General features: G+C 47.3%; 1 protein-coding gene across 1 annotated transcript in view; it reads left to right on the plus strand.

Moving 5' to 3' along the window:
• LOC120369523 (cytochrome P450 2H2-like) overlaps positions 1–22,252 on the plus strand; it is a 28,113-nt gene extending 5,861 nt beyond the window's left edge. The window contains exons 3-10 of the mRNA XM_039482952.1: positions 2,575–2,724; positions 8,062–8,222; positions 9,137–9,313; positions 9,680–9,821; positions 11,565–11,752; positions 13,744–13,885; positions 14,510–14,684; positions 22,186–22,252. Coding sequence (XP_039338886.1) covers positions 2,575–2,724; positions 8,062–8,222; positions 9,137–9,313; positions 9,680–9,821; positions 11,565–11,752; positions 13,744–13,885; positions 14,510–14,684; positions 22,186–22,237 — 1,187 coding nt within the window. The 3' untranslated portion in view covers positions 22,238–22,252. The remainder of the gene's footprint in view (positions 1–2,574; positions 2,725–8,061; positions 8,223–9,136; positions 9,314–9,679; positions 9,822–11,564; positions 11,753–13,743; positions 13,886–14,509; positions 14,685–22,185) is intronic.
• Positions 22,253–22,474: the final 222 nt, after the last annotated feature.

Below are 22,474 nucleotides of genomic sequence, written 5' to 3' on the forward strand. Positions count from 1 at the left end.
GAGGTCAGAACTTCCCTTTAAACTGTATTTTCAACTCCCCAAATACTCCGGGTTTTCTGTTGGGCCGTTTATCTGTGCAAAGTTCATAGGCCTCAAACCTTATGTTAACTTGCTGAAGCTAATGTCGTACAGGATATAGGCCTGTAGGTTTTTTGCATTACTTGCATTCTCAGGAATGTCGGGTTCCATTACAGTCTCTAAGGGGCGTGTTCTGTAATAGTTACAGACCCTTCTGCTTGTTCCTCCCAAGCTTGACCACTTTTGCCCTGTCCCCTCCAGTCTATATCCCTGTCCCCAGTCCCTTCTCGTCCCATCCCTGGCTCCTCTTCCCAGTCCCATTCTCCTTGCCTTCCTTAGATTTCTCAGCCCAGCCCCAGTCTCCTTGCCCAGATAATCCTATTTCTCCCCTCTGGGCTCCCTGTCCAAGGCCCAGTCTCCCCCCTGCCCTCATTCTAACTCTGCCTCTTTCTCCCTACCCCCAGAGCCCATCTCCTTGCCCAGTCAGTCCCAATTTCCCCCTCTGGCTTCTTGTCATTCCCATCCATCCAGGTTCCTTCTCCTAGTCTCCCCCTTCGCTGACTCTTTTCCCAGTTTCTTTGCCAAGCCAGTCCCAGTTCTCCCCCTGCACCCTGCCTCCTTCTTAGATAGGTTGCCCATCTCCCCTTTTCCCCCTCACACTGATTCATGGTCCCAGTCTCCTTGCACAGCACCTGCTCATCCCCCAGTTCCCCATCTGATCTGAGTGAGTTCTCCTTCCATCCCTGCCAACTGGGTCCCAATCCCTCCTGTTTCCCTGGCCATTTCCCAGTCCCAGTCACTCCTCCCAGCTCCCTGTCCCAGTCTCCTGGCCCAATCAGATCCAGGCTCCTCTCCCTTCCCCAGCTCTTAGTTACAGTCTCCTTTACCCCACCCCCCCAGCTGCAATTAGAGGGACAGTCTGGCTTTCCCCTCTAGTCCTGGAATAGAGCATGCTCAGTTGCTCTGTGAACATGGTGCATGCATAGAATAGTCAACACAAGGAGCTGAGAAGACAAAAACCAGATTGAAAGCCTTGACAGGCCGGATCTGGCCTGTGGGCCCTAGTTTGATCTCCCCTGCACTAAACCCTAAGGTCTCTACTGAGTATATGCAAACCTTAATGTTCTTTTAACATAGTTTTGGGTGTGTAATTCTCTCGGTTTTTAAAATAGCAAACTGAAAAACCAGAAATTCCTTCATGTGGCATCATATTGACACCTACATGGGTCACCACCAGGGCTGGAACCTTTAGATCCACTGCAAAGACCTCTGCCACTTGAGCTAATGGAGTAACTGATAACAGCAGTAGGTTGTCATATTTATATGCGGCCCAGCACTAGGAGCTGAGTGGTGCTGGTGTATGTGCAGTGATGACAGTATCTTTGGAGACTTTAGCCACTAAACTCTAAGTCTCCACAGACAATGTGTGAAATGTGGTTTTTCAAGGGCTTATAACTTAGTGACATTTGGGTAGATTTTCATGGGATGGGAAAGTCACACATTGACACACAGGCCAGCTCCTAGCCAAATTTCAATCCCAGCTCTGACAAATGGGAGTGCTAGAGTTTCTCAAAGAAAAGGTCCCAGCATTTTTTAACATGGGCAGAACAACATATTTTTCCCTAACCTTGTTCGTGGAAATGAACACTTTGGCTGAAATATTCAAAAAACGTTCAACCTGAGGCACACAGACAGAAATTTTTTAGCCCAAATGGTTACAATTTGGCAAACTAATGTTTTTCCCAGTTTACTTCTAATTTTTAGTTTGTGCCAGTACATATACTTTGCTCTAATTACTGTGACTGGAAGAATTCTCATTGCTGTGGTGGGCCAAGCTCTGTTAGAGAACAAACTACAGGTATTGGACATGTTAATTGTGGCAGGGTGCTGGCTAAGAAACTCTGAGCCAGGCCTCTGTCATATCCACTCCAGTCAAGAAAGGGGAATTGGAACTGGCTGAGTAAGCCCAGGCCTGGCTGGCCTCGTTAGCTAGGGGCTATGTAAAGGCTGGCAGGAAGGAAGCCAAAGGGAGAAGGAAAGGGGAGGAGCCAGAGAATAGAGGGAGGGGGAACTCATTGCTGCTGGCTGCAAGACTGAAGCTGTTTGTAGCTACAAGGTGGTGGGAAAGTAAACTGTAAATAAAGAGCACCCGTGATTACACCAAGGCAGAGGTCTCTGGCTGGTTTGTGGGTGCAGCAGGAGCAGAAGCTAGAGGGGCCCAGCTGCACCTCATTACAGTAATGAATTGAATTATTTTTCTTCCTCAGAATTGCTCTGAAACTGCAATGAGTTTAATGTGTAGGATATTGTGGTAAATAAACATATCAAACAGATAAAGTACGGAGTGATGACCGTGTAACAGTCTCCCAAGCAGAACACAGATACAAATAAAATTTGAGAACCGGATTATATGACAGGGTGGACTGCTATAGCAGGGGACTGGACTCAGTCCCTCCCAATCTTATGTTCCTATGAAACTTCGAATAAACAACATGTGGGTGGGTTTGAAAGTCTGGCCCCTCCCTCCTTTCTTTCCCATTCTCTTCCATTTTTCAGGTATTGCTGTGGTCAGTGGGGAGCCGTGGAAGCAGCTACGCCGATTTACCCTCACCACCTTGAGGGATTTTGGGATGGGGAAGAAGAGCACTGAAGAGCGAATCCTGGAGGAAGCCCATTTCCTGGTGGAAAGGCTCAAAAACACTCACGGTGAGGATCAACTTTATCTCTGTTGGAAATTAGAACTGAAGAGTCAGTTAAAGTCTTTCTGTTTTTCATGATATTAAAAATATTGAGCAGTGGCTCAGACACTGATATTGGTTCAAACATCTTCTAACTAAAGCCTTTAGCTGCACATATAACTAACTGTGTTAATATAATATAAAAGTATGTGGGCAAAGGTCTAAAGATGACCTTTTCTGGCTGTTGTTCCCTACCCACTGATATATGGCCAGTGAGCAAATGCAAAAGGTTTGTCTAGAGCTGGCAGAAGCAAAGACAGTGAACCAGGTAAGAGTGGATCCATTTATCTTCAGTCTGCTGCGTTAATGAGACACCCAAGCCTAGAGTTGCTTATTCTCATTTTCATCTCTGCTACACATCTGATACAAATTTGGCACCTACATTCTATAATGATGGGCTCCCACAGGAATGATTGGAAACCACCGTGTAAATGGACAATGCTTTATAAGTGACCCACTAATTATTACTATTTATATTCCAGTAGTGAGTACAGATCCCAGGATTGGGGCTTTATTGTGTGTATGCTAATAGTAACAGATAGGAAGGACTGTTCTGTACTGCAAGCAGCATACATCTGAAATAGACATGAAAAATAAAAAGTGGAGGAAGGAAGTGTGATGGATCTGCTAAGCAGGGGACTATCTGGATGCCATCCTGGCAGACATGCAGGAAACATCTTGCCTGGTGTATTTTGATGGCATCATCACTGGGAGGTCATTTGAGAAGCACGAGCAGAACTTGGGAGCTGTGCTGGAGAGGCTACTCCAAACCAACTTAAAGGTGAATTCAGCAAAATGCAATTTTTTTGTGTGACAATGTAAATTACCTGCGGCATATGATCCCAAGGGATGTTGATGGTGAAGCCGTCCAGTCCTGGTCAGTGCCGAGTCCTGTCACTGAGGAGCAGCGTTTCATTGGTCCGGTTTCATACTATTGGAGAGTCATTATTTGTTTTGCCACAATTGCACAGCCACTGTTCAAGCTGGCAGAGACGAGGTGGATGTCTGAGTGGACTAGCCCTGCCAAGAAGCCTTTCTGGAACTAAAGTGGAGGCTCATGTCTGTAACAATACGGGCCTACTGAGATCCCCAGCTACCATTCATTCTAGATACAGATGCCAGTGAAGCTGGTATTGGTGCTGTCTTGACTCAGCCATATGGAGACAAGGAAAGAGTAGTTGCATATGTCAGCAAGATGCTGAACAAAGCAGAGCAGACCTACTCCATGGCTAATGCAGAGTTGCTGGCAGTGGTGACCTTCACAAAATATGTTTGCCACTTCCTGCTGTGGAAAGGATTCCTGTGAAGAACAGATCATGGTTCCCTCAGGGGGCTTCATAATTTCCATTATGCCCAAGGACAATTGTGCTGGTGGCTGGGACAGCTGGCTCAGTTCCAGTACCAGACAAGACACCGTCCAGGGTAACAGTACATGAATGCTGATGCTCTGTCCAGGAGACTGAGCCTAGAGGGCAGTTGAGAGGCGGGTGCCAGCCTGAGATAAGAACAAAAGCCAAAAGCAGGCTCACACCCAACAAACCAACCAACTAACCAAAGGGGGCCCCCTGCAAGAGGAGGGTGCTGCCCCAAAAAAAGATTGTGATCGGAGGCATATTGGCCAGAGAAAAGGGGGCACTCCTGAGAGGCAGGTGCTGACCCCATTACAGGGACATTTGGGGATGGAGAAGCTTAGCCAAAGGGTTTGAAGTTGATGCTACTGGCCTGGATAGTGCAGGTCGCTTAGGGACCATGGACGTCTTGTTATACCTATGAGGCCATAAGACAGATCATCCTACACCTAGAGTTACCACCCAGACAAGCCACCCTCTGCAAATGGTAACTATGGTTATTCTGGGAGAGTCAGTCAGCACACCCTTGTGAGAGCAGGCTACTTCTCTGAGTGGGTAGAGGCTCATCAACTGCCTGATCGATAAGCACAAATGGTTGCTAACCTCACTCCTTGCATACCGACCAATGGTGAAAATTTTGAATCATGCTTATTCTAAGGGGTATGTGACCTCCTTGAGATAAATAAGACCTGTACTACACCTTACTACCCAATGGTCAGACAGGCTGTTGGTGTCAGGAATCAGGGGCTGCAGCAGAGTCAGTCTCTGGGAAACCTAACAAGGGCAGCTGGTCTGTGATAGGCTGCCTGATTAGCTACACCACCTGACTGGTGGGAAGAGACAGCGGACCAGCTCTTAAGCCCAGCTGCAGCAACAGTTTGGCGGCTGCTCAAAGCATTTGCCCATGGTTGTGATAGCTCCTGCTCCTGCCTTGCCTCATTCCAAGTAACCTGGCTCTGACCTTTGGCTCCAATTCTTGACTTTTGACTTTGGCTCTGGCACCTGGCCTCTGGGTCTGACCCTGGTCTCCTACTCTCCTAATCCTGGTTACCAACTCCTGCTCTGAGCAGTAGGCATGACCAGCCACACCCAGGTTTCTGCCAGGTGGAGCGTCTGAACTGTACATTTGCAGCTATGTTGTAGATGCCAGTCAACAGAATTGGGACAGTTTTCTTCCCTAGGTCATGATGGCCTACAAGACTAATGTGCAGTCGTCCCTGGGGTACACACCATATAATGTGATGTACCACCCTCTAGTAGAATTGCTGGATGGGGTAGCCAAGATAGATGAGTATACTAGTCCCACAGAGTACCTAGCACTTGACAGGCATCTTCAGCACTGCTGCCCAAGCAGTAAAGCCTCACCAGGGCCACCTAGAGACAGAAGGAGCCTTGAGATTTAAGGGGGACTGCCCAGATATACCAGGAGGGTGAACTGGTTTGGGTCCACAGAAGGGAAAGGAGTTTGAGTGCTAAGTTGCAGCAAAAGTACATGGGTTCATACAGGGTGGTCAGCCAGGCGTCAGAGGTATTTTGTGCACAATCCACTGTCCTCAATGGAAACAGTTTTGTCCTCCATTACAACAGGCTAAAACCTACTTGGGTCCTTACCCAGCTGAAGATATGATCAACTTGCTGCAGCAGGGCCAAGACAATAATTGAGAGAGCCACAGTCAGCTAAGAGGTTGACTCCCAGAGCACTGGAGAGGACCAGGCCAGGACGAACATTAGCATGTGTCTCACTGAGTAGTGGCAAACCATCATATGGCATAGCCAGGTGTGGCCTTATCAGAAGGAACCGAAATGGACAACAAAGAGAACCACCAACAGTGGGAGGTGAACCTATAACAGAGATGGTAGAACCAGTACCGGGGAAGGAAGTCTGTAGTCTGGGCTGAGGCGAGCCAATGAGTGAGCAAAACACAAACGACCCAGCCATACAGGAGGACCTGAGGCCACAGGAAGAGCACAGCCCTCTGCTGGCACCAAGACTGCCACATGGACTAGCACTATGTGTGAGGATGCATCCTTCCTCAGAGAGGAGGGCAGTATGATGGGTCTGCTAAGCAGAGAACTACAAGTCCCATTGGCCACCTCCCAACTGCACTTGACACTTCCCTTTCCCCTGGTCAGGTCAGGGGAAAGATCCTGAACCAGGAAGTGGCCAGGCTATGTTGGAAAGCAGCAGCCACATGGAAAGCAAGGAGCTGTGGAGAGGTTGTATGCAGAGAGGAACCCCCAGGAACTGTGGACAGAGTTCCATGTGGAACAAGCTGCCAGACATTGCAGCTGGGGGCAGGTCACTGGTAGGGTTGCCACGCGTCCAGTTTTCAACCAGAATTCCCAGTTGAAAAGGGACCCTGGCAGCTGGTGCTGACTGGGCCATTAAAAGTAGGAGATGGCACTAGGGCAAGGGCAGTGCACAGAGCCTCCCTGGCCACCCATGCACCTAGGGGTCACAAGGACCTGGTGGCCACTTCCTGGGAGCCACAGTAAGTGCTGCCGGGACCCCGCACCCCAAACCTCCTCCCACATCCCTGCCCCAGCCCTGATCCCCCTCCTGCAGCCCAAACCGCTCATCCCTGGCCCCACCCCAGAGCCCGCAACCCAACCAGAGCTATTGAGCCCCACTAGGGCTAGCGCCTACAAGACCTAAAGTGCTTGCCTCCGAATCCTAGTATGCCTGGGGCACTATTGGTACCTTGGGGCTTTGGTGTACTCCAGTTCCGAGGAGCCCAAATAATTACAGGATTGTTTCTCTTATTTAAGAAATAGAAAGCTGAGACAGAGAGATGAAGTGACTTGCTCGAGGTCACATCTGGGATGTCTGCAGCAGAGCTGGGAATTATTCCCAGATTTCCTGAGACCCAGGCCATAGCAGCAAACCATCCTGCCTCTTGCAATATTTAATGCAACAATAAGGGCTAAACTGAAGTTGGCTCTTCCCGTCTGGTGAATTGTAAGTGGAAGAGGAGAATGCACTGAGACCCTTCCCCACCATTAGTACTACATTAGTGCTGCTGCTGCTGCTACTTGTGCACCCTGAGCCAAGGGGCAGCTATTGCTGTTGGAAATGAGTCAAAGAGAATCGACGGTGAGGAACACGAGCAGGGGTCTGGTGCATAAAGAAAATGCTGCTTCTGGATGTTCCCCATGAGCACTGTGGTCTCAGGTCAGAGGGGTGAACTCTTGCCGATAATTCCCAGGAATGTTATGCTGCTCCCTCTGATGCTGCAGCCTCAGGTTAGCTCTCAGTTACCAGCCCTGTGTGTTCCTTGTGCTTATGAGGAAGGAAGAACCTGAAACGGAAGCTAAGATGTCACTGGTGAGCCAGTGGGAAATTCAGCCTCTCCAGCTGTGTTAGCTGAGCTGTGGGGCCTGCTTAGTGCACTCTGAAGGCGGAAAGCAGACCCATCCCCCTGCTGTTGTGCTGGGAGCCTTCATTCCTTCCCTAGCACAACAACTGTGTATTTGCACTGCACGGCCCGGGCTGGCAGTGCCAAGGGGAGATTGCTGCGCTCTGGGAGTTAGTGATGATGCTACAACAACACAAGCAGTGGCTCAGGCAGAGCCCTCTAAGCAGGATCCTGTTGTGAAAGGGTTGGGATCTTTTCTGTGAAATGGGATCCAAGTCAGACAGGCAGGTGTCACTCAGAGAGGCACTGATGGCCCCTGGTCAGACCAGAGTGTGCCAGGCAGAAAGCAGTAGAGCAGACAGAGTTAAACTGATTGCCAAGAAAAAAAGTGGCAAGTGTTTAATTTAGCATGTGAGAGGTAAGAGTGGGGGATTGGGGCAGCCCTAACCCACCCTCCCCAGGGAATATTGCTGTCAGCCCCACCTTGAGTCTTTCCCTGTGGTTGGGGATCCACAACATCTCCATGCTGCCAGTGACTCTGATGCGGAGGGTGAAGACACTGAATTAAAACTGACTCTTTTTAGTTTTGTTTTGCTCCAGGGTGGCCCTTTGACCCCACCCTCTTCCTCAACCATGCCGTCTCCAATGTCATCTGCTCAATCGTCTTTGGGGACCGGTTTGACTATGAAGATAAGAAGTTTGTGACTTTAATAAATCTCATAGATGAAATTAACAAGCTCCAGCGCTCTCCCTGGACAGCGGTATGTTCAGGGGGTTATTCTATTCTTCTCCTTTCTATTGTGGGAGGGGACAGAAATTTCTTTCTTTAACTATTAATTTTCCATAAACAAGTGTTATTTCAGATTCCCATAATGGTCTCCTTCTTGCTAGGCTGCAGCTACTACCAAACCCAGCCTCAAACTTGTTTCTAAGTATTGTTGAAATTCCCACACAAAACACGTCATTAGCTTAGAATTTAATTTGCTTAAGGATATTCACTGTCAACATTATCGGTAAAAATCAAGGAAGATGCCAGTTAAGATGTTAATGTCCACACCAATCACATGTCACATGCCTTATCACATAAGCAACATGATAGTGAATGTGATCATATTCCTCACCTCCATAATAAACTCCTTTTCACTTCCAGCTCACAGCCACTTACCTCCATGCCCCCTTCCTGAAAACCTCACTAAATGTACCAAATGAAGGGCCAAACTGTCTGCTGGCATAACTCATTTGAAATCAATGGTGTTACATTGGCAGAGAATGTGAGTCTTTTAAATTCAACCTCAGCACGACTAAAGTAAATTTCCCTTTGAAAATCTATAATGTGCTACCACCTGCCGAGAAAATCTGTGTTCAGAGTTAAGATAGTGCACTTCAGTGTGATTTTTCAAAAACAAGATGTGTCTACTGAAGATGGTTTTATTTTGAAAATAAGGGAGAGTCTTTTAGCTAATGTAACTGAATGTCACTGAAGTTTTTGTGTGGAATATATACGCATTGGGTAATGGGAGTTGGTAAAGTTTTCAAAGTTCTTCAGAATCCATTTAGAAAATAAGATGTCACAGAAGAGTCTGTGCTGCTATAGTTAAGTCATTTGAGTAAATATTATGAAGGAAGCTTCTCTGCCCAGGAAAACCAAGATGTTTTTTTCTTTCAATCTTTACAGCTGTACAATTTTTTTCCGACTCTCATGCATTACATCCCTGGGTCTCACCAGAGAATCTTTAAACATTTTGAGGAGTTGAGAAAGTTTGTTCTGGAGAGAGTGGAGATGCACAGAGAGTCCCTGGAGCCCAGCTGCCCTCGAGACTTCATCGATGCTTTCCTCATCAAAGTAAAACAGGTAGGTGATAGCCGCAGCCCTTCCCCTTTACTGGGGAGTGGGTTATACATATCAGTGCTATTTATTTGTTAAGGAACAATAGAGTACGTGGCTTTTCAGAAGCCCCTAATGGGAGACAAGGAAATTGTAATATAAAGGGGAAAGCCCTATTCACCTCACTCATGTAAAACCACCTTAGTGAACAGAAATGGCCCAAAGCAGTGCAATAATGCTGCTGTACTCTGGCCCATTTCTGTAGGATTTGTAAAGCGGTGCCAGGTGGGTCACATTTTGGGTAGAAAATGAGACTTCTTTGGCCTGTGACAATAGATCCGATACTTTTACAATCAATCAATTATCAACCATCTGTACCAAACCTTTCTGCAGGAGCAACATAACAGCCAGTCGGAATTTACCACTGAGAGCTTGTTAAGAAGAACATTAGGCTTATTCTTTGCTGGAACAGGGACAACTAGTGACACCCTGAAACATGGACTCAAGCTTCTTATGAAATACCCAGAAATCGAAGGTAACGGTGACACACACACACAAAATGTTAAGTCTTGGGGAGATGTGAGGAGTGCCTGGCTCTATAGATCAGTAAATGTAAGCAGAGCCTCCCCCGTTAAATCACCAGATCACATCTGGCCTGGGTTGGCAGTGAGCTGCATGACTGCCATGTGGTGGATGTTCTTTGGTTCATGTCAAGTGAGTTGAAGATGTGTTGGGGGACTTTCTTACTCCAGTTCCCTGCAGGCTGAAGTTCTCATCCAAAAAACAGCAGTACAGTGGGCATTACTTGTCCCCATATTGGCCATCTGAGGAGAGGATCCAAAGGCTGAATGGGGCTGTTGTGATTGAATTCCTCTCTCAAATCCGGATCAGTGTTCAGGTTCTCTGATAAGGGAAGTACATGTGTATGTCTACACTACAATTAAACATCCGTGGCTGGCCCAGGTCAGCTGGGTCTGGCTCATAGAGGTTGGGCTACGGGACTGTTTAACTGCTGTGTAGATGTTTTGGCTTGGGCTGGAGCCCGGGCTCTGGGACCCTCCCTCTTCCTGGGGTCCCTGAGCCTTGGCTCCAGCCTGAGCCTCAACCTCTAAACAGCCCCGTAGCCTGAGTCCTGCGAGCCTGAGTCAGCTGACATGGCCAGCCATGGGTGTTTAATTGCAGTGTTTGTAAAAGAGAAGCCTGCCCTGCCACTGACCAGGCTGTGACTATTCTGTGGGTAACAGATGCTTTCACATTCCGGGGCTGTCAAATGGGCCCTTTCCCCCTGAATGAAGGCAAAGTTGTTTTGCCTTTGGATTTAATGGGCTTGTAGAGGACGGGATCATGTAAGGGCTTAAATCAAAGCTCTGCCAGTGCTAAAAAAAATCTGTATCCAGTGCTAATTCCAACTTCATATTAGCAGGGCCGTCCCTAGCTATTTTCATGCCTCACGCAGCCCCTCTGGGGGGGGCTGTGTGGGGCCCCAGGACTCCGCGGGGGCGGGGGAGGGGGGCGCTGTATGTGGCCCTGCCACAGGCCTCCACGGGAGGGAGGGGGTTGGCCCCAGGCCTCCATGGGGGACGGGGGATAGGGGGACTGGCCACTTCCTGCAGGAAGTGGAGTGACCTGGCCCCAGCCTGCTCTGCTCCCCTGGTTCCCAGGCTTGGAGGGAGGGGGGAACTGCCCCCCAGCACTCGCCGGTGGCACGGCTGGGAGCCAGAGGAGCAGAGCAGGTTGGTCCGGGTCGCTCCACTTACCGGTGAGTGCAGGCCCGACCAGTTTTGGAGTCCTCAGGGAGTGTGGGCGGGGCTGGGGCAGGAAGAGGTGGGGCGAAGCAGAGGCGGGGCCCTGGGGAAGAGACAGAGCAGGGGCTGGAGCAACACGCCCCAAATTTTCTGGTGCCCTACACAGCTGCATACTTTGTGTATGGGTAAGGACGGCCCTGCACATTAACAAATGGCCTTGCGGTGGGAGATGCTTTGGGACTCTCTTGCTTAGTAGATATTTAGATGCACTGGTGATAATTTTACATTGTGCTCTAGTTAGTAACAGTACCAGGTATGAACAATATCACTGCCGTCTAATTACATTGTTGGCCCTTTTTCATAGATACGAAGTACAGTAGTTTCTGTAACAGAAAATTTGACCTGTTTTATTATATTCCCAATGTCCATCTGCTGAGACTTGTGTTTTGGGGGCAGAGCAACAGACTGTTGGGCAAATCTATGGGAATCCTGTTCTTTAGTCTTGGTGTTAAATCTCATTAATTTGATGACAGAGAAGGTTCACGTAGAGATTGACCGTGTGATTGGCCGAAGCCGAAGCCCCTGCATGGCGTACCGAAGCCAGATGCCCTACACAGATGCTGTTGTACATGAGATCCAGAGATTCGTCTCTCTTGCCCCTCTTGGTGTCCCACGTGCTGTGAATAGAGACACTCATTTCAGACAATACATTATCCCCAAGGTCAGTTCTCGGTGAAAGGGCCAGTTCTGCGTTCGCAATAGAAATAGTTTGGCCGGCTTTTATGTGGTGGGAGTTTTAAATAATTGCCAGGAACGTACCAATTATATTGAAACTTTCCAAGCCTCTCTATGCAGCTGAACAGACTTTCATAGTCTGCAGGTTTTGGTTTCCATCCAGAAGAAGTTTGAGAGCCTAGTTGCGTAGCAGTAAGATATGGAATAGAGAATAATTTTAGCAATGATGTGCAACTAAGATTTTGGTATCACACCAATGCGTGCCATCATTCCCCTCTTTTTTGAGGCCAAAGGGAGGTGTTTCTGGGGAAACGTCTTGACACTGTTCGGTCAAATCAAAACAAAATAGTGCATGCAAATGAGTAATGAATAAATACGTTTTAAAAGGATCAGAGCTCCCCGCACGTTTGCCCATTTCTGGAATTAAATGCAAACCAGTACAGATAAATACACACCACAAAACAAACCACGCTTCAAGGCTGAGGTTTCTGTAAAATTGAGTCGGGCTCTTACTGTTAGTCGGATGATGCCAGTTACTGAGCTCAGTTCAGCCAGCAAGCCAAAAAAATCAGAAAAAATATTCATTTAGCTTCTGAAAATCTTTGCAATTTGTCAGCAAGTTGGAAAAATCTGATCTACTTCGAAAATCTTGGTGTGGGTTTTATCCCCCTTCTTTAACGCTTTAACAGTGGATAGGGCACTTTCCTGGGATGTGGGAGACCTAGATTTGTACCTCCCCTCTGGAGCCAGGTCTTGAACTCAGATTTCCCCAGTGAGTATCCTAAGCACCAGGCTATAGCCTATGCTGGGGTGACGCCTCAATCTCTCTTGTAGAAGCTATTCAGTTTCGTATCAATACTAAAATATTCAGTGAAGCAGAGACTCAAGCGCAGTTCTTCCCTCTCCCAGCTGAGTGCCCTAATCACCAGCATTTTGGTTATTCTGTTCTCAAGTCCTCCGGGTCAAGCTGTTCCACTTTGTATTTTCATTAGGTCAAAAACCTGGGAGTTAAAAAATGTGGATTGAATTCTTCCCTCTGCTTGATTCAGAGGAGAGATTTGAATCCACATCTCCTGCCTCCCAGGTGAATGCCTTTCTCATTCTCGCTTGCTCAGTGGATATTTAAATATTAATAAAAAGTGGAACAGCTTCATAAGGACAGATTGAAAAGAGCCTATCCTGGAATATCTGAGAGCTTGGAGGTTAGAATCCTCATTTTGGATTGGGGGAAGATCTGAGTTCAAATTGTTGCTCCAAATTGGGGATTCGAACTTGCATCTCTCACATCCCAAGTACCTTAGCCTCTGGCCTAAAAGTTATAGGAAGACACACACCCCTCCTTATATGCGTTTTCTGAACTTTTTCCCAGACAAAACTGATTGGGTCAAATTTGCAAATAGTTTCAGATCAGCTGAAACTGCATTTCTGGTGGATAAACTGTATTTGTCTGATAAAATTTACCCAGTTCTAATCTCCACCAAACTCTGAACCAGTTGAGCTGTTAAAATGCACCAGAACTCACCATACTCAGGGGCGGACTTGCTGACTGTGAGTTTGACTGTAAAATTGCATGGGGCTCTTAGTTTAATTATGAATTATAGGGAAACTGTTGGTGTGATGAATACAGTATCTTGACCAGGAAACCTCAAATGCTTCAGAGCATCAGCTCAAAAGTGCAAGTGAAACTTCTGGATCTTAGCCAAACTCTCCCCAGACTTTTAGATATTGAATTCAGGATAATGATCAGATAGGAACAACCTCTCTGAAGAGGATTTCCCTGTGGATGGGACTTCAGTGGGATTAGCTCTTCTCATGGAATTTTAATATTTCTACTTCTGGTTGAAAACATGAAGTTCAGGAACTGCAAGGAAATAAAGAAAAATCAATATGGGTCCCACTGTCCAGCTCTGAATTTTGAAGGTTTCTCTGCTTTGGATAGTATCCACTTTAACTCTGTTTATATGTTTACTAATTTAGGGCACCACTATATTCCCTGTACTGCAGTCAGTCCTATATGACAGCAAGGAATTTCCAAACCCAGAGCAATTTAACCCCGGGCATTTCTTGGATGAAAATGGTGCCTTCAAGAAGAGTGACTTCTTCATGCCTTTTTCTATAGGTAAAGTTATCCATGTTTATTTCAGATCCCAGACTGTCTTCTAGCTTTGCCTCGATGATTCTGCTGGCTCACACTGTCTGCAGAGGGTTTTCAGGTGGTCCATGAAGCAGAGTCTCTCACGCTAGTAAAACATCTATCAGTCGTTAAACCATGTTACTTCCTGCTAGCTGTCTGAAGTGACTTTTCGGATGCACTCCACATACTCCTCTCTTTGCTCTGCTTGGCAACTTCTTGCTTTTATGGTGTCTGTCTGGTATAAATGAATCCATGATCAATTATTCCTTCATCCACCTTCTCATGATCCTGCCTGCACCTCCTTACTTGTTACCCAATAACCACCACATTACTGTCCCTTTAACACTTATTAGCTAACTTGGGAAGCGCATAAGCTATTCCTCAAATCCCACACATTCCCAACCCTCTCCCCAAACTGGATTTAAAAAGACCGCTTTATATATGGAACTCAAACCTTAAAACAATCTTTGAATGGCTTCTTAAGCCCCAAATGCTTTCTAACATCCTGAACTCAGGTGACTTCCATTATCCTCCATCCATAGAAACAGCATGTAAAGTTCCGCAAAGAAAGATCTCCAATATCTCTTCAATATTCCTTTTTCATTGCAGGGAAACGGAGTTGCGTGGGAGAGGCTTTGGCTCGGATGGAGCTATTTTTGCTACTGACAACGATTTTGCAGAACTTTACCTTGAAGTCTCTCATTGACCCCAAAGATATTGATATAACTCCGATGAGTTTCACTTCAAATGCCCCAGTGTCCTACCAGGTCATTGTTATTCCTCGGTAAATACCTTGAAAAGTCACCTCCATTTCCTGAGGTGATTAATTTGATTGTCTGTGATCTTGAATTCTTTAATACAGTGACAGAATTTAACTAATTGCCATGAAATGCACAGACAAATTAGTCAACTTTTTAAGTAAATATGATTTAACAAAATTGTTATACCATAAAATAACTGTATCAGTGATGCTAATGGCATGTACAGTAATCCTGCAGTGTTCTCAAATGGGCTCAGGTGTGAATCTATTCTCAACATAAGCTGGGTTTGTTTTCAGTTCATTTGTGGTGTAGTTGACAAACGTGAAAGCTTCTTTGACAGCTGTAAAGGCTGCTCTGTTCACAAGGAGCTAGTAACAATGTCCAGCATTTTAGGTCTGTTCAGCCAATGATAATGAATTATGACGATGACGTTCTGCTTCGGTGGGGAGAGTTTCTGTGGTAGGGTGACTGAACTGGCATTCTCACTCCCCACTTTATCCATTCAGGTTCAGATAAATTCAGTAGGATTAATCCTTTACTCTTCATACAGAGTATCAGAGGGGTAGCTGTGTTAGTCTGGATCTGTAAAAGTAGCAAAGAATCTTGTGGCACCTTATAGACTAACAGACATTTTGCAGCATGAGCTTTCGTGGGTGGATACCCACTGTCGGATGCAAGTGGGTATTCACCCACGAAGCTCATGCCGCAAAGTGTCTGTTAGTCTATAAGGTGCCACAAATTCTTTGCTGCTTCTTCATACAGATTCTTTCTATTATTTTTGTAACTCACCTCTGGCATCTTAAATCTATAAAATAAGATTCCAGGAATGTCCGTCTGTGTGTCACTCAGTGGGAAGGGAGGGAAGTGACAACAAGCATGGTTGAGCTCCTTTTGTTCAAAATATCACCCGATGGAATAATCATTAGGCTTTGTGGTTTGTTACCATCCAGTTTTTAAGTTCTCAGCCATTTTAAATTGATGAATTACTCCCACAGGTACAGTAAGGCATGTATTTAGGCCCTGCCCAGAATCCTAGAGCATTGTAATATCCCGGGAAACACAACCAGTTGCCACCTTTTTTCTACAGCTAACTTGCATGCAACAAATTCATTGGTTGTATGAGGAAGACTGCATAGAGGGTGGATTACTTGGACCAGCTGCCACACTCGTAGGCCCAGATGCCCCCTGTGAAAATCCACACAGCTCTCCCAACACAACACAACCACACACAAATCAACACAGCAGCACAACCAGCATACACAATAACCCCAAACATCACATCCAAGCCAAGAATGTCTGTAGAGTCAGTGTGAAGTGAAGGAAACAGCTACAAGCCTGGCTGAGAGCTCTTGATGATTAGAGTATCTCTACTTTCAGTCATCATTTGGATGTGCAGCCTGATACAGTGCAGTTTTTAAGTTCTCAGACTTTTGGCTTATTTGCACACATGACACTAGGAATTATACCTGTGCGACAGCACAGACTTTCAGCTACTAGTATTTTTTAATGTCACTATTTAACCCAGTTTCTGACATATAGAACTCAATTGGAGAGAGATAAGGGGCATCGTATGCAATTGGAAGATACCAGTGAGATTAAAAGAGAAGGTCTATAAAACTGGGTCATCAACTTTTACTGTACGGCATTGAGTGTTGGGCAACAAAGAAGAAACATGAGCTAATGATCCAGTCCAGAAAAATGTAAATGTTGAGCTGGATGAGTTGTCTAAGTGAGAAAGACCACCTGAGGAATGTGTATGTTAGACATGCTCAAAGTAACGTCCATGAATGAAAAAATGAGGGAGTTCAGGCTCAGATGGGTTGGTCCTGACAACTACATGGGTAAGAGAGTCCAAGAGATCAAAATTGAAGGGAAAAGAGAGGAAGTTGACCCAAGAAGAAGTAATGGGATGTCCTAAAGGAAGACATGTTAGCATGTGGTGTAATAGAGGATATGGCACTGAACAGATCACTTTGGAGGGAGATGACTCATAAAGTGGACCCTTCTGACAGGATTAATGCAAGGAAAGAACCCCACTTACATTCAGGGGCGGCTCTAGTTATTTTGCGCCCCAAGCACGACAGGCAGGCTGCTGCCCTCACGGCGACCGGTAGAGTGCCCCCAGCGGCTTGCCTTCGCCGCACGCGCTTGGCGTGCTGGGACCTGGAGCCACTCCTGCTTACATTACACATAGAGGGTATGGGAAGATGGAAAGGTGGATGATGAGCATGATGTGTTACCCTGCATTTAAAGACTCTTACACCATGGAACCTCGTACATACATCACCCTTAGGAGATAGGTTAGAACCTCCCTTCCTACTAGCTTCTCTGTCCTCTCCCATCACTCCTCCTTCCGCAGCTGTCAGCTTCATGCCTTCTAATCTATCCCTGGAGGAACATTCCCTGCACCCTTGTTCATCAAGTGCCCTCTCTCGTCCTCTTCCAATCTCTTATTGTTACCCCTCCCTTTGAGGAATCCCTTCTCTTTGCTTTTCCTCACCAGTCATCCCCCACCCCTGCACAGCTATCAGGATTTATGCAGCTCCATGCGTGTACAGATTTCTCTCACAGGATCCCTTCAAACAGTGGGAGGCAGGACCTGACTCCTTGTTTTCCTCAGAAAGGGTGTGTGGGGAGGAAGGGGATCTTGTGGGGAGCCAGATGTAACTGCGGATGTGGTGTCTGGGCAGAAGGGGGCCTGAGGATTATTGGACCCCTGTGGTGTTTGGGGGTGGGTGTGGCTATGGGTTTGGAGGAATGCTGGGAGGTTGCTCAGGACTGGGCCTGGGTGTTTTGCTAATCAAGGCAGAAAAAAGATTTTTCATTGCTCCCCTTGGAGCTGGGGTAACCAGATAGCATAGGTGTGGAGGTTAATAGAGTCCTATAGAAGACAAAGCCCCTAAAATCGGGACAGTCCTGATGAAATCAGGATGTCTGGTAACCCTACTCAGAGCAGCTGTGGTGGGGGAAAAAAAAAACAACAGCTGAGCAGCACAGAGGTATGGTGCCACCACCTCCCCAGAAATTGGTGCCCAGGGCAACCACTTTGTTCACCTGCCCTAAAACTGGCCCAGGAAAGCTTGGAGGTGAGTAGGGTTTGGTGGAGTTTCCCTCATTGTTCTGCTTCCTTTTAGCCTCCCCCAATCACCCCCTATATCCTGGACCTGCCCCGTCCAGCACTTCAACCCTCTAAATTCAGTTCCTGGCCCAAGCCTAACCCCACATTTCAACTTCTGCTTTCCCAAGAGCCCCTCCTGCCCCTGCTCAACAGCTCATCCCCCTTAGCTTGTGCCTGCTCCTCCCAGTACAGGGGTCGCTGACACCAACACCCCCACCTTGAGTAAACTGACTTCTGAGGTTTATTGTGTTATAGTTTGAAATACATCCAAGGGGCACCCTATCCCCAAACCACTGACTAAGATTTAGCAATGGTCCATCACAGCGGTGGTATAATTTACTCAGCAGGTGAGAACTGGGAGGGGTGGGGGTTACATGGTGATGAAAGGTTGTTTAATGGTAGGCAAGATAGTAGAACTGGTTGTAAAAAAAAGAATAATATAACAGGGATTCTATTTAAACAGGAACAAAGAGAACTGGATTCCACCTACCTAGAGTAACATTTTAACCCTTTTGCCAGGTGGAGCCAGCAGTAACCAGGGCCAGGTTCAATATCTAGGGGGTCCTTTTCAATAATACAACACAAAATTGGTTTGAGTCCCCACCCAGTAACCTGGGAAAATGCACACCACCCCGGGTGCCTCTGAGAGGCAATACTTCCCCACTCGTAAGCACAGACTCTGAGTATAGAAAAGAAACTTTTAATTAAAGGAGAGGAGTCACCCAACATTAATTAGGGGAAGTGCCACAAGCAGGATTCATAAACATAAAACTGTGAGCAGGACACCCATTCTAGAGTGCTTGATACAGTGCCTTCTGCCTCATGTTCTTGAATCCTACAACCAAAAGTTCCTTTACTGTACCCATTTCTGCTCCCTCACAGACCCCACTCACAGTGGGCTGTCCTTGGTCAGTGAGGACCCAGAGTTCAGAGGTACATCTCTGTGAGTTCATCTCCCACCCAGGGAAGAAGGCACCTTGCTTGCTCTGCTATCTGAGTGCTTGCCCTAGCTAGCTGCTTCTGCTGGCTTGTTGCTCCATTGGCCAGGCTCCCACCAACTGCTGCTGCCAGCTCACTGCTCCCACTGACCTGTCAGTCACCTTCTTATCTGCTGTGACCTCTGAAGATCAGTTGGTTTGTGATTTTTAGCTTTTAGCAGGCTGGGCAGAAACATAGTCCCACCACAAGTGATTTCAGCTCTGATTGAGCATTTAAAATAACAAAGAGGATCATAATGAAGCCTATTTAGCATTATCCTTGAACAGTGGGGAGGAACAGGTTAAACCAGACTGAGAACCCTTGGGGAGAGTCTACATCTCCTGGCTAGAACACTTGTCCTTACCCTGGTTACTTGAGCCCCTGGCATAATCAGGTCTTTACAGCTGAGGGTGACCCCTCATTTGGTACAGGTTAAGCACAATTCTGCTCCCCTTTATTCATACAATAATGACAACAACATTGCTAACAGCATTTCACCACCCTTGCATTCAGTACCGAAGTAATTTGTAACCCAACATCAGCCAAAGTTGATTACTTTGAGCAACACCACTCTATCTACTGGATATCTAAGCAGAGTACATGTGTTCATGTAAACACAGTTTGCTCCTGAAGTCTCTTCCAGTGAGCTGTCAGGGAAGAATTCATTCAGACCCTTTGAACATATGAAGAATATATATATTAAAAAAAAAATGCACACACACACACTATAACTTACTACTAACTATACTTAACTAAATATATGTCTCTAAATAAAAAAACCCCTCTATCTCTGTATGCACAGGCTATTTTATGATAGGTCAGTGGTTCTCAAACAGAGGTCTGTGGCCTCTCTAGGGAGCAGTGAGCAGGTTTCAGGGGAGCCATCAAGCAGGGCCAGTGTTAAACTCGCCAAGGCCCAGGACAGAAATCTGAAGTCCTGCCATCTGGGGCTGAAGCCAAAACCTGAGCAACTTACCTTTGCAGGGACCCCATTGCTTCTTGTCCTATCCTCAGAGGTTAAGGAGAACAATTTTTCTCCCTCCTCAATATAAAAACCTTTTATGTACTTGAAAACTATGATCATGTCCCCCCCACCCCCCAGTCTTCTCCAGACTAAACAAACCCATTTTTTTTCAGTCTTCCCTCATAAATCATGTTTTCTAGACATTTAATCATTTTTGTTGTTTTTCTCTGGACCATCTCTGGACTTTCTTCAATTTGTCCACAACTTTCCTGAAATGTGACACCCAGAACTGGACACAGGGCGCTAGGATTTGGGGGGGCGGCATTTTCTTCTGTGGCATCAGGTTCTCCGTTTGCCCCGGTTGCGGCCGGCATTTAGGCGGAGGAGCTGGGGCAGGGGGGCAGGGAGGACCGCCTGCTGCATGTTCGGCACCGCACGCCTGGGAGGTGAGAGAAGTGAAGCCGTGGCAGCAGGCTTGGGGCGGTGGCAGCGCTGGGGTGAGCTGGGGCGGGGAGCTGCAGCATGGCTCCCTGGGAGGAGAGCTGCTGTGGGGGGGTGCCTCAGGGCGGAAGGGGGGAGCTGCTGCGGGGGGGGGAGCGCCTCAGGGCAGTGGGGGGCAGGGAGCTGCTGCAGGGCTCGGGGATGGTAGAGGGCACAAGGTGGAAGTTTCACCTAGGGCGCGAAACATTCTTGCACTGGCCCTGACTGGACACAATACTCCAGTTGTGGTCTAATCAGCGCAGAGTAGAGTGGAAGAATTACTTCTCATGTCTTGCTTACAGCACTCCTGCTAATACATCCCAGAATGTTGTTTGCTTTTTTTGCAACAGTGTTACACTGTTGACTCATATTTAGCTTGTGATCCACTATGACCCCCAGATCCCTTTCCGCAGTACTCCTTCCTAGGCATGTGACAGTGTCAGGCCAGATGGCTACAGGAGAGTGATAGAAGGCAGATATATTAGCCTCAGATTAAGCAGGTCCCTTTTTCCTGGGTAAGGTAACAGGGGTGGTTCCAGAACAATCAGGAACTTGCTGGAACCAATTAAGGCAGGCAGGCTAATTAGGACACCTGGAGCCAATTAAGAAACTGCTAGAATCCATTAAGACAGGCAAGATAATCAGGGCATCTGGTTTTAAAAAGGACCTCACTGCCAGCAGTGAGGGGAGGACGAGGAGCTGGGAGCAAGAGGTGTGCAAGAAGCTGAGCGTGAGTAGGTGTACTGCTGGAGGACTGAGAAGTACAAGTGTTATCAGACATCAGGAGGAAGGTCCAGTGGTGAGGACAAAGAAGGTGTTGGGAGGAGGCCATGGGGAAGTAACCCAGGGAGTTGTAGCTGTCATGCAGGTGTTACATGAGACACTAAAGACAGCTGCAATCCACAGGGCACTGGGCTGAAACCTGGAGTAGAGGGCGGGCCCGGGTTCCCCCCATCCCTCCAACTCCCTATTTGATATAAGAGGAGTTGATCTGGACTGTGGGTCTCATCACAGGGGAAGGTCTCTGGCCTGTCCCCCAACCCATTAGGTGGGCCAGCAGAGACTGCGGGGGATTATTCTCCTCCTTTTCCCCATGCTAGCCAGTGATGAGGTTAGCCAAATGTATGGCAGGTTTGTGCCACTAAGGCCTGATCTACACTACAATTTTAGGTCGAATTTAGCAGCATTACCTCGATTTAAGCCTGGACCCATCCACACGACAAAGCCCTTTTTTTCGACTTAAAGGGCTCTTTAAATCGATTTCTTTACTCCATATCTGACAAGGGGATTAGTGCTGAAATTGGCCTTGCCGGGTTGAATTTGGGGTAGTGTGGATGCAATTCGACGGTATTGGCCTTCGGGAGCTATCCCAGAGTGCTCCATTGTGACTGCTCCCTGACAGCACTCTCAACTCAGATGCACTGGCCCAGGTAGACAAGAAAAGGCCCACAAACTTTTGAATCTCATTTGCTGTTTGGCCAGCGTGGCAAGGTGCAGGTGAGTGCAGATCTCATCAGCAGAGGTGACCATGGAGTCCCAGGATCGCAAAAGAGCCCCAGCATGGACCAAACGGGAGGTACAGGATCTGCTCACCATATGGGGAGAGAATCTGTGCTAGCTGAACTCCGTTCCAGTAAACAAAATGCCAAAACGTTAGAAAAAGTCTCAGAGGGCATGAAAGACAGAGGCCATAACAGGGACGCACAGCAGTGCCGCGTGAAAATTAAGGAGCTAAGGCAAGCCTATGTAAAAACCAGAGAGGTAAACAGCCGCTCTGGATCAGAGCCCCGAACATGCCATTTCTACGATGAGCTGCATGCCATGCTAGGGGGTGCAGCCACCACTACCCCAACCCTGTGTTTTGACTCCATCAATGGAGAATCATGCAACACAGAAGCGGGTTTTGGGGATGAAGAAGATAGCTCACAGCAAGGAAGCGGAGAAACCAGTTTCCCCAACAGCCAAGATATGCTTTTCACCCTAGACCTGGCGCCAGTAACCCCCAAATCTACCCAAGGCGTGCTCCCGGACCCTGAAGATGGAGAAGGGACCTCTGGTGAGTGTACCTTTGTAAATATTAAACATGGTTTAAAAGCAAGCATGTTTAATGATTAATTTGCCCTGGCATTCTCGGCCAGTACAGCTACTGGAAAAGTCTGTTAACGTGTATGGGGATGGAGTGGAAATCCTCCAGGGACATCTCCATGAAGCTCTCCTGGATGTACTCCCAAAGCCTTTGCAAAAAGGTTTCTGGGGAGGGCAGCCTTATTCCA

This window comes from Mauremys reevesii, linkage group 7, assembly GCF_016161935.1.
Source record: "Mauremys reevesii isolate NIE-2019 linkage group 7, ASM1616193v1, whole genome shotgun sequence".
In the NCBI taxonomy this organism is placed as follows: Eukaryota; Metazoa; Chordata; order Testudines; family Geoemydidae; genus Mauremys; species Mauremys reevesii.